The sequence below is a fragment of the Ovis canadensis genome, chromosome 7 (genome assembly GCF_042477335.2).
Source record: "Ovis canadensis isolate MfBH-ARS-UI-01 breed Bighorn chromosome 7, ARS-UI_OviCan_v2, whole genome shotgun sequence".
Lineage (NCBI taxonomy): Eukaryota > Metazoa > Chordata > Mammalia > Artiodactyla > Bovidae > Ovis > Ovis canadensis.
The window spans coordinates 31,334,516-31,347,562 of NC_091251.1; the positions used below are offsets into that span (position 1 = coordinate 31,334,516).

A 13,047-nucleotide genomic window follows, 5' to 3' on the forward strand; every position below is an offset into this window, starting at 1 on the left:
TTAGCTGGAGGAATGTCAGGAAAGAATGCAGGCCATGACATGGAAACTATATGACAAATATATGGAACAACCTCAGTGAAGAGGGAAGGAGGAAAAGGTACTGACCTAAATAATCTTGGAAAGAAACGGCTACCCAATCCAGTATTCTTTCCTGGAGACTCCCATGGACAGAAGAGCCTGGCAAGCTATAGTCCATGAGGTTGCAAAGAGTTGGACACCTCTAAGCAACTAACACACACACATAGTTGACTTAAAATGTTTCAGGTATACAGCAAAGTGATTCAGTTTCATTTATATATATAAATACATATCCTTTTTCAAATTCCTTTCCATTATAGGTTATTATAAAATACTGAATACAGTTCCCTGTGCTATGCAGTAGGTCCTTATTGTTTATCTATTTTACATATGGTAGTATGTATCAGGTAATCCCAAATTCCTAATTCATCCCTCCCTCCCATTTTCCTTTTAGGTAACCATAAATTTGTTTTCTACGTCTAAGAGTGTATTTCTATTTTGTAACTAAATTCATTTGTATCATACGAGAGTCCCTTTGATAGCAAGGAGATCAAACCAGTCGATCTTAAGGGAAATCAAACCAGTCGATCTTAAGGGAAATCAAACCAGTCAATCTTAAGGGAAATCAACCCTGAATAAGCATTGGAAAGACTGATGTTGAAGTTGAAATTCCAGTACTTTGGTCATCTGATGCAAACAGCCGACTCACTGGAAAAGTCCCTGACGCTGCCAAAGATTGAGAGCAGGAGAAGAGGGTGTCAGAAGATGAGATGATGGCTGGATGGCATCACTGACGCAAAAGACGTGAACTGGGCAAACTTCGGGAGATGGTGAGGGACAGAGAGGCCTGGCGTGCTGCAGGCCAAGAGGTCACAAAGAGTTGGACATGACTGGACAACCGAACAACAGCAACATCATATTTTTAGATTTCACATATAAGTCATACCATATAATATCCTTCCATCAGTTGCATAGTTTGGAAATATTTTCTCCTATACCATAGGTTGTCTTTCCATTTGTTTACAGTTTCCCTTGTTGTGCAGATCATGTTTATCTTTATACAGACAGTCACATAAAAATATTTGGAGATATGTGAATATACTCAAGGTGAGTTTACACATAAAGATTTCCTGTTCTATCAGAGGAGAGTGCCCATTAAAAACTACACCCCTTTTAAGATGAGCAGTTAGCCGAGAAAACATGAGGAATCATCAGTCCAGGAAGAAAGAGTAAGGTAATGAGGACCTTGATATGGGAAGAAACGTCATAGGACATGAAGACTTTTGACTCCTATTTAACCATGAAGAAAGAAAAAATAGTACTCTTTTCTCCACCCATCTGGACACCCCATCCTCAAACAAAATAATCTGACCAACATCCTACTATGTAGGAGAAACTTTACAAAGACCTAGAACATGATATAGTATAGAGTGAAGTATTCATCCTATTCAGCAAATTTAGGAGTTACAGATATCTGGGACAAAGGGAAGCAGGGGAGAAAACCCAAATCTGGCACACATAATAGAAATAATTCCAATTCCTGAAGTAACACTATTAATTAAAAGTATTAACCCATTAATACCTACAAAATAGTTACACAAAATAAAAACTGAAAAGTTACCAGTATTTGAAATGAAAACTGAGAATATAATCACTTACTTCTAATAACTCTGAGACAACAGGCAGAACTTCAGGATTACAGATATCTATGGAGTCATCCCGGTATGTCTTCTTTTTATAACAGATATTACCCAAATGTAGTATTGCTGAGAGAAGAGAGAAAATCCTGTGAAAATAAAACCATAAATTACAGCTTGCTTATGTGACTTCTCTTACGCTTATTTCATTCCAAAATTCTAATGAAGCAAATTAACCAGTACAAATACAGAGTACTTAGTCTTCAGATAAATAAGAAATATGGGGATAATAATCATAACTACAAGAACTAAAATTTATTGAGTGTTTACCATGTCAGGCACTGTGCAAAGTGCTTTATACAAACCCACTTTAAGAACTGTATCTACATCAGCTATACAGACACAGTTGTTTGAAGGGGACTTGTTTCTTTTTGTTTTAAATTTTATTTATTTATTTTTGACTGTACTGGGTCTTCATTGCTGCACAGGCTTTTCTCTAGGAGTGGCATGCAGGCTTCTCGTTGTGCTGGCTTCTCTTGGTGCAGAGCTCGGGCTCCAGAGCCCGCAGGCTTCAGCAGCTGCGGCACATGGACTCAGCAGTCGCAGCTCCCGGCTCTAGAGCACAGGCTCAATAGTTGTGACGCACAGGCTTAGTCACTCCATGGCATGTGGGATCTTCTCAGATAAGGGACTGAACCCAGTTGCTTGCATTGGCGGGCAGATTCTTTACCACTGAGCCACCAAGGAAGCCCTATAGGGGACTTAATATTGTCTGAATCTTCTGTGGTGTTTCAAAAGTCCATGACTTTCTAATTGCTTTTTATCCTACCTGGAATGTCCTTTCCCTACACTGGCTATTTCAGATCTACTAAATTAGAATCTTTAAAAGAAAGGTCTGAGAATTTGTATTTTTTTAAACAAAGTAACCAAGGTGGTTTCTTTATTATTATATTTTTTAAATGCTTCCCCACGTCATATTATACTGAGCATCGTATTATAATGCCTTTTTTAAAAACAGTAATGGAGACCACTGGACTGTATGATCTAATAGTAGGCCCTTTCTGTGAAACATCTACATCTCAACTGTCCTTCCCTCCTGTCTCAGAAGAACAAGTGCCTCTCTTCCAGCCAATAGATAATCCCTATCCTTGGGCTCTACAGCTCATGAACTCAGTTTACTTTGGGACATTATTATACCTATTTCCTGTCTCTCACCTGAACTTGACAAGAACTTTCTATCGAAGTAAGCTCACTTCTCTTTTACTTTAAGCAATCCCCCTTATACCCCACATTGTTTCCTTCCCTTCACAGCAAGCGCTATAAAGCAAAAGTTAAGGAAGGTACACAGAGAGGTTGGGGGGCACCATGAACTCCTGTAATAATATGCAAATGTTTATGGATTGCATTTTTAGGAAGAAGAGCTCTAACTTTCAACAGATTCTCAAAGAATTTATGACCAAAGAAAGCAATTCAAAACAAGTCTTTTCCAAAAATAAATTTCCTAATTCTAAGTAATGCTTAAGATGGAAGAGGCACTAGATCAGGAATATTAGAAAACTGTTTCAAAGGATCTCTGCTGAGGGTAAAGGAATACAGTAAATAAACTCACTGTCTCCGTGTCTTGGGAAGAAATCCTACCATTTCCATGGCTAGTTGTAAGCGTTCAAAGTCGTGCCTCAAATCTTCCCCCTCCACGGTGAAGCAATCCTGCTTTTTTTAAGATAAATGAAAAAGAAAAATCAAGATTACCTATCGAAAAGCAACCTAAGCCACACAGAAATATAGTAATTTTAGATAAGCATACCTATGCATATTTAGATATCATCAAATTTATTAGACTCTTATCCTACTACAAGCATGCAAACCAAACATATACCTACCTAAATACCAGTATGTTACCTTTCCCCTCTTCTTCACAACCACCCAAGCAAGGATCTCAAAAGTAACTTACAATAAAGAGCTGGCAAGACTCATAAAATGTTCTGATACCAAGTTTGATTTTGAGTGGTTCTGAAGAGTCTTGGAGATGCGAAGCATTTAAGAGATCAATTCCACATACAAATGTTATTTATTCAACAAATATTTAATAGATGCCTACCTATATGCAAGGTGCTGAACTAGATCCTGGGACACAAAAATATATTTTAGAAGAAGCATTAATTTAGTTGAGAAGAGGAGCCTAGACTTAATATAAAGATGTTTATATTACATCAACATTAGATATCACATAAATAGTTCCTAACAAATAATATAAACAACATGGCAATCAGCAAAATGAAGAAGTATATGTGAAAGTACAAAAACTTTCAAAAGAACCCTCATAATATAAGCCAGTAAAAACAGTTATGGACCACAAGACTAAAAAATATTACTCTTCTAGAGCAACTCTTGCATTTCAGTTCCCCCAAAAGTCAAAAGGTAATACTGTACCATTTGGTAATACTGTATATCTTTAAAACAATTTAAAAAAGTCTTTACCTGCCTTTACTATGTGTTCTCATAGTCCCTTTACACTTATATTTTCAAAAACTTCCTCACATGTATTTATTTTTTAATGCCTATCTTCCTATGAAGTGTTATCAAATAGTCAAATAGTCAATGAGCACATGAACTATTATTTGTCTAATTTACTGCAGATTTCCAGTATCAAGTCAGTGCTAAGAAGAAAGTAGGAAATTACTGGAGTAAATATACAATCAATGAATTATTTAACTGAATGAGACATTATTTTTAAAGAAATAAACAAAGTGCTCATCTATTTTTTAAAAAGTACTTATCAAGTATCTACCTGCTTTAGGCACTATAAATAATAAAATTTTAAACACTGTCTTAAAATGCTATTAAAAATAATTTTATTCTCTATGGAAAGGTATACATGGATTTTAAATTACTTTAAGAAAAGTTCTTTCTGACTATAAAATTTTTGGTAAGCAATTTTAAGACATATTTCTACAGACATGACAACATCCTAACCCACTAAAAAATTTTAACAACACAGTTTTCTCTTTCCTAAAGCTTTTTAAAAGCTCTTCTTTTCTTCCCCCTAAAACCACAAACAGCTCACTCATTTTATAATTTAGTAAAAATTTTTCTGTAACAAATAAATGGAGGGAAAACAACCTATGCTTCAACTTGTGTAAACTCAGTAATACAGTAATGATTCTCATAAATGACAGCTGCTCTTATCTACCTCAAGAATGAATAAAACAGTGTGGATAAAATATTGAGAGCATAAATTGAAAAAAGAACTAAAATATAAATACATTTATACCTGCTGTTATCTATAATCAAATGTTCTTCAGAAATACAAAACCAAAATCATAATGAACTTTTAAATATTTATATTTAACATGAACTTCCTTGATGACAATGGTATTAGAAAAACCAAGGACAGATTAATCTACCAGACCAGAAATATCATTATCTTAATCTGGGTTCATACAGGTGCAAACCTTGAGACCAAGATTCAGTACAAGTAGCGTTGGAATGTAGGGAAGGCAACGTTGCCTAAATAGAGTACAATATTAAAATAGCTACCAAGGTGGGTAACTGAACTTTAATTCCAAAGTAACCTCTGGGAAACAGTATAAAAAATAGAAAGGTGAAGGAGCCATAACACTTACATATCACCTCTCATCAGTTCTGGAGATAAGCTATTAATTCCTAGGTACTTTTACAAAACCAGGCAAGAGCGCAAGGCCTTCCAGGATTCTAAGAAAAGCTTTCAAGCACCAGACACAAATACTGGCTGTTGGAGGTCATTCAGAAAACAACAAAACAGCAAAGGTCAAAGAATGAGGTAGGGAACTAATCAAACTGTTAAAACCCTTTCCACTGAAAGAAGACAGCTGACTGCTATTGTCAAACTCAGCTCAGGCTCTAGTCTTACGTGATAACATGCCACTGCACACTCCCCACAAATACACCAAAATATTCTTTCAAGCTATCAGCATTTTTTCCCTTTGTATGACATGATGAGAACCCTTTCTCATTTATAAGTACCTACAACAAGCCTGGCATGTAGGAAGTATTTTGAGGGAGAGAAAGTGAAGAGCAAAATCAAATTACACATGTTTCTCATACACTGTCTATATTTCTTAGAATGCTGTTTATAAAAATTATACTTTTTTATAGCTACTAGTTGATAATATAGGACATAAATCTGAATAATTGACTTTGAGAGTTAGTAAAGATGTTGAAGATCATTTAAGAAAAAAGAATATAAAAAACATAGCCTGATTTGAATCCCAATTACATTATTAAATTGCTTCATCACCAAGGGGGAAGTCACTTAAATTTTAAGCCACTGTTGCTTTTTTTGTGAAAGGTAATCATACTAACTACAACCAGTGGTTTTATAATGATCAAATATAATATGGATGCTAATGGTTTTTAAATGGAAAAGTATTTGCAAAGGAAGTTGTGCAGCATGCAGAGACCTTCGTACTGGACTGGCATAAAGCCAAAAAGGCAGAATTTGAGGGAGTGACCCCAAATGTATAAACTGTTGGACAGTGAATAACAGTAAAAGTGTTATGCTGTAGAAATACTTAAGATATGGAGGATGTAAATATTATGGATTCAAAGGTTCCCATCCAGTTGCACAGGATTCCTGCAGCAGGTCTACTTCATGGGAAAATGGGAGGTCAAGTACAGTACAAATGGTTGGGTTCCTATAAAGGCAGTAATGACCAGGATGAAAGCTTGGCCTCACTGAGAATATGATGTTTTAATCCCTTTGCAGCATGGTGTTCAGTATCCTGAGACCCATTCTGGCAATTCTCACTAAACTCACCTGCTAGTTGGACCGACTATTCAAAGTTTAATTCAGAAAAATTTTAAATTAGGTGAAACTGTTTACATTGAAGTTATTCAGAACCAGCTTTAAGGTAAAATGATTAGAATAGATTATTATCATTTAAAGAAGGGAAATTAGCATTTACCATATATCTTCTACATACCAGTCAATATCAGAGTCACTTGCCATATACAATCTTTAAATTCTCAAAACACAAGAAGTTAATTATGCATATGTACATTTTATTATACCTATATTTATAGGAAAGAAAATAGACTCAGCGGTTAAATAAGTCACCCAAATAACAGAGGAGGTTACACTAAAATCTGTTCTAAGTTACACCAAAATCTGTCCTAAGTCCTCTGCTATCTTTCATGAAACACCAGTTGCTTGAGCTTGTTTTATTAAGAGGTGATTTAATTCCTTTCAAGGAATTAATACAATGGGCAACAACAGGGCCCTTGTTAAAAGCAATTTTCTCACTCAAGTTCCCCTTGGGATCACTTATACAATTTCATACAATGTATATTAAGTAATATAGCACAAATGGCAGAATCCTCCTTAATCCTCTCTTCCCATAAAGCTAGTCACATAAGTTCTAAAAACTCAGAGTGAAACAAGTTTACTTTGCCCCCAAATATGATATGAGGAGGTGCGAAGAGAAAAGAATTAAGCAAAAAATCCTCAGATAGACTACTTGCTTCCATTAAAATTACCTTGCAAGAAAAAGCAGAAAAATTAAAGTTCCAATGGTAATAGATTTGAAAACATAATAAATAAGAGCATAGTGATGAAATTAATATTAAGGGAGTAGGAGAGTATGGCTACAAATTTCTTCTGAAAGGAAAAGATGGATAATAATGCTTTCAGTGGTGGTGGCAATAGCAGAAACACTGTGTGCTTATTAAGCATTAAGCAATACATTAAGCTCTGTAGATGCACTAATTTAATACTCACAAAAGTTAAAGACCATTATTTTCCCCTTAAAGAAGGGATGAAAACAAAAAGATAAGTCACCTGCTTGAGTTCTCAATACTAACAAGTAGATGAGCCAGTTTTCTAATCAGGTCTACCTACTTCAGAACCTAAAAATTCTTAAGCATTACTTAGACTGTCTAAATAGCAGACCAGATGGCAATCTCACTGTAAGCTCTGTACAGGCAATCAAGTCTTATATTCACTATATGAGTTTCTCAGTCTCCTACCTACTTCCCAATGAGGTGCACACAATCAACTGGCATACTAAGCAAAAGACGGAAGCGTCTCAAGAGAGAAAACACAGCATAAAATTTTTCTACTAAAAATTATCAGTATCTATAAATTTACTGTCTAAAATTTATTTTCTAAAACATCAAATCTGAAATTGCAAATTACTTGATTATGAAATGGTACTGCAATTAAACTGAAGGAAAAATTACTAAATCTACTCAAAAATCTGATAGTCTTGCAATTAGCGGAGTTTGTAATCATATGCAGTGACAATTAAAGTGATAGTTATTTAAAGCAGAATTAAGACATATTACGTTTCCAGGAGGAGTAGTTAATACATAATTAGTTCATTAGTTAATGAATATATAGATGAGTGTGTCTTTTCAGCCTTTCACATCTGACCTAGTTGCAAACTGAAGTAAAGGAAAAAGATTGTTTACGTTCTATTTACAATTACAAAGTTGTTTTTATAAATTATAACAAATAATGCTAAATTTACCTACTCATTTTATATTATATCATATGTGCCTTTAAATCATACTTAATTTGAAACATAAAATAATCTTATTTAAAGGAATTTCAATTCTTAATTTTTTAGAAAATTACATAGAGGCTATAGCCTCTCTTGCTATTAAAAAAATGCATGCATTCGTTATGTGAAAAGACTGTTAACAGACACATAAAGCAGGAAGGATGCAACTTTTTAAAATAAACAATAAATACTACCCATAATAGGAGGGTAACTAAACTACCACATAATAATTGAAATAAATAAATAAATATCAAGGGAAAAAAAACCCTATAGGTTATAATGATCCATAACAATGCTGAAATTAGGAATGCAATCAATGTATTATTTTTCAAAATAAATACTGAATATAGTCTAAATATAGCCCCCCAAAATCCAAATAAGGTAAATTGTTTTAATCAATAAACCACACATAAACAAAAAAGTCAATTCCAATAAAATAAACACTGATTTATCTTCTTGCCTAGATTCTATGTTTGTATTTCAGCTGACTTTCTTCCTAACTAAGTCACAAAAAGGGTCCTTTAGCAGGAACACAGGATACTTAGGCACTTGTACTGACCGGCTCAGAGTCAAAGCAATAATCATCCCAGCTCTGTCTGAGGGGTTTCTTTGTTATCTGAAAGTAAGGCAGATTAGTTAGGTAGAAGTAATGATTATTACACTCTTCTAATGATCTCTTAGATGTAGTGTTCAGGTAGTACCGCTGTCTCCAAAGAAAAGTTATTTTGTATAGCAGCACAAAACAATTAGATAAACATTCAGATTCTGGGAGTCATATATTATTATAACCAATCCATATTTGCTATTGTTCAGTTACTCTGAAATTTATAATAACTGTTGAGTCCCATAGTCTGCAAATACTGACCCTAAGATAAGAATATGTATAGTATGGCCAGTAATTACAAAAAGATCTGGAAGAGGAGCAATAAACTCCACATTTCTCTAGTATTAACTTTAGGGGCTTTCCCAGGTGGCGACAGCGCTAAAGAATTTGCCTACCAATGAGGAAGACGTAAGATTCCGGATTTGGGAAGATCCCCTGAAGAAGGAAATGGCAACCCACTCCAGTATTGTTGCCTGGGAAATCCCATGGACAGAGGAGCCTGGTGGGCTACAGTCTGTGGGGTAGCAACAATTCAGACATGCTACACACATGCACATCAGCTCATTTTATCAGCAGTTGCTACTTTTTCAAAAGGAAAATATTTTATCATCCAAATATAAGGCAAATAGTTTAAACAGGGAAGGGGAAAAACTCGAAAGCTAAATCAATGATTTTTTTAGTATACTTAATTCAATACAGTAAAAATGCCTCATATTATACCAAGAACTTTTATTTTAAATAATTTTTAAATTCTCAATATAGTAACAGAATTATGTTAGCTTATATAAATATGGAGTTTCAAAATTATGAAATATCAGTTATACAGCCTGCTCTATATCTTACAAAGTGTGAGATGTTACTTTCAAAGCCCTAAATATATACTACAATCTTTGAGCCACCATCCAAGTGTCAATTTAATATCCCTCAGAAGAACTTTTAAAATTACCATAAAGGAATTTCTTTCCACAGACATTACATCTTGCCTCAAACAATTAAAAACGAGGGGAGACAATCTGTTACCTAAATGATGTACTGTCAGATCAATTTCATTATTATTGATTCTAGAATTTTTGTTAATATAAGAAAGAAAATCGAACAAACCAATGCAATGAAAAGTTGTGAGAATTACTCCTTATTATGGAAGTTTAGGGGAGAATTTTTTAAGTTTCAAGGTAAAACACAAATTCTCTAAGTCATTTCCTTTCATGAATTTTAACACTGAGTATTTAATAGGATAATCACTAAATTATAAAAATAATCATACTCTAAGTCAGTATCATAATATCATGCAAAGAGGTATATATATTAGGCTTCAAAACATGCAAATACAAGTTTCAGTAATCCTTTGTTAAGGCAAGCATTAATCATTAGTAACATTTAACATGCTGTGGTCTGTAAAAGGTAAACCACTTTACTTATTGAAAAGTGTAAACCTTTTTTCTAAATTAGAGGTATCTATAAACAGTTTATTATTCTCTCAAAGAGTCTCACAAAAAGCAAAAGGCACATAACTATCTTTTATGATTCATATAAGAATAAAAACAATTTTTAAATTTGAGAAGTACATCACATAAATTTTTAGATAGTATACATGAAAATGCTAATTAATAGCCAGTACCAACCAGGTTTCAAAAACAAAGTACTAGGGAAAAAACTTCTCTCAAGAGCTAAAATTTAATAATGCCTTACATTTCAAAATGATATTCATGAACTCTCACCTGATTGAGATAATGATATTCTTCTGGTTGTTTAAGATGGAATGCTACTCTCTCTTCTTCACTTGCTCCTGCCAGAAGGTAATAGAATACATGATAGTTCCTGTTGGAAACAAAAAAGTATGGTTTTATAACGAACATGGTCTATGGTTATCATTTAACAAGAAAAAGAAATTAATTTATAAACTGTTTCAGCTTCGCTTCATTTGTTTAATACAAAGGTGATAAACTCTACTGAAATGCTGCAGGGGAATTCTCTGGCAGTTTAGCAGTTAAGACTCAGTGCTTTCACCGCCATGACACAGGTCCAGTCCCTCGTAGGTGAACTAAGATCACACAAGCCACAAGGGACAGCCACATAATAAGCAGTACAAAATAAGATAATGTTTTGTATGCTGCATCAAAAGACAAAGGTGAAGGCGGCAATACACTAAAGACCTCTAAAAATTCCCTCCACAAGACCAATCAGAAAACTAGCAAATTTGTCAGAATAAACTCTAGAAATTAACCAAAAATGTAAAGCAATCTAGAGAGTGTTTATATAAGAAAAAGAGCTGAATTTCAGTATAAACAGAACCTTGGTGGCCTTTTAACTTGCCCTAGTCCATCTCCTGCTTACCAGATACATGTAGCTTTCAATACCAACAGCTTACAACTGAGGTGGACACCAGAGGTCTGGCAGCTTCCAGAAGAGGGCAGAACAGGGGTGAAGTTCATTTAGAACCTCATTCCCTGAAAAATATCATTATTTGAACTGTCTGGTAGTTCCATGGTTGAAGTTACCTTCATTACTATTGATATCTTTATTTGATGTGATTCAGAGTTATTACCCCAGTATGAAAATCTTTGTTTCAGAGCCATTTGTAAGAAACAATTAGTGGCAATTTTTTTTAACATACCAGCTGCCTGAACCGATGAATAAATGTTAGGGCAAACTGTAAGCTAACCAAACAACTTAAAGAGAAATGCTGGGAAATGAGACATCCACAGAGGCTTTAAAAAGCTCCAATATGTTCCTGGGAATCTAGAAGGCCATATGCATGCATAAAGTTGTGCCCATGCCCAGGGCTGCATGTCTGCTCAGCAAAGACTAGAGGAAATACTAAACTCTCACCTATCACTAACTTGGAAGATCTCCACAAGCAGGAAGTAAAGACTAAGGCAGAATTATAAAATGCCTGCCTAGGAGTTAAAAGTCATGGTCCCTGAAACAAACACTAGAAGACTTACTGTTACCAACCATTTATGGAACTCTCCTGGTGGCTCAGATGGTAAAGAATTTGCCTGCAAAGCAGAAGACCCAGGTTCAATCCCTGGGTTAGGAAGGTCTCCTGGAGAAGGAAATGACTAAGCACTCCAGTATTCTTGCCTGGAGAATTCCATGGACAGAGAAGCCCGGCAGGCTACAGCCCATAGGATCACAAAGATCTGGACACGGCTGACCAACTACCACTGAGAAGCTAACCAAGGGCTTCCCTGGTGGCTCAGTGGTAAAGAATCCTCCCGCCAATGCAGGAGACACAAATTTGATTCCTGGGTAGGGAAGATCTCCTGGAGAAGGAAATGGCCACCCACTCCAGTATTCTTGCCTGGGAAATCCCATGGACAGAGGAATGTGGCAGGTTACAGTCCATGAAGTCACAGAAGAGGCAGACACAACTTAGTGACTCAAAAACAACAAGTTAACCAAGCAAATATTTAAACGGCTAAACTAAAAAAAAAAAATCAGACTTCAAATTAGCTCAGAAAATTCACAAAACAAACAGCAGGAACAAAATTCACAACCACAAATCCTAGGAGGGGGAGGAACTCGTATCTACAGCTCCCAAATGATTATTTTAAAAGTCCAATTATTATTTTAAATGTCCAATTTTCAACAAAAATTTGAGTCATACAAGGAAACCAGAAACTGTAACACATACAAAGGAGAAAAACAATCAATAATAACTGTTCTTGGGGCAGTCTGGAGACTAACTTACTAGATAGGGCTTTTAATTAGCTGTTTTAAATACATTCAAAAAAACTAAAGAAAACCATGTTTAAAGAACTAAAGCATGAGAATGATGTCTCGTCAAACAGAAGCTATCGATGAATAGACAGAAATTATAAAAAATAATCAGAAAGTAATTCTAGGGTTGAAAAATATAATAAAATGAAAACCTATTTAGAGGAGCTCAACAGAAGATTTGTAGGCAGAAGAAAGAATCAGTGAACTTGAAAAAAGGTCAGTTAAAGCTAGCTAGTCTGAGGAAGAGAAAGAAAAATTATCAGTCTCAGGGATTTGTGGGACACCATTAAACAGACACCAACAAATGCACAATATGGAACACCAATATATGCACAATGGGAGTGCCAAAAGCAGAAGAAAAGAAGAGAAAGAATATTTGAAAAAAATAATGATCAAAGTCCCCCCAAATTTGATGACAAACATTAACCTCTACATCTAAGAAACTTAATGAACTCCAGGAGAAAAAAACTCAGAGATCCACCTCTGGACGAATTAAAACTATTAAAAGACAAAGACAAAATTTTCA

The 13,047-nt window shown here is 34.8% G+C and overlaps 1 protein-coding gene across 16 annotated transcripts in view; it reads right to left on the bottom strand.

The window, feature by feature from the left end:
- The window catches only part of MYO9A (myosin IXA), a 242,739-nt gene that overhangs the window by 160,079 nt on the left and 69,613 nt on the right, over positions 1–13,047 (bottom strand). For 9 of the 16 annotated variants that reach the window (XM_069595552.1, XM_069595544.1, XM_069595543.1 and 6 more), the window contains exons 5-8: positions 10,517–10,616; positions 8,754–8,810; positions 3,265–3,362; positions 1,678–1,804 (exon numbers count right to left, since the gene is read on the bottom strand). In XM_069595552.1, the coding sequence (XP_069451653.1) occupies positions 1,678–1,804; positions 3,265–3,362; positions 8,754–8,810; positions 10,517–10,616 (382 nt within the window). Of the gene's footprint in view, positions 1–1,677; positions 1,805–3,264; positions 3,366–8,753; positions 8,811–10,516; positions 10,617–13,047 lie in introns of all 16 variants that reach the window. The other 7 variants (XM_069595547.1, XM_069595546.1, XM_069595551.1 and 4 more) reach the window with 2 other exon arrangements.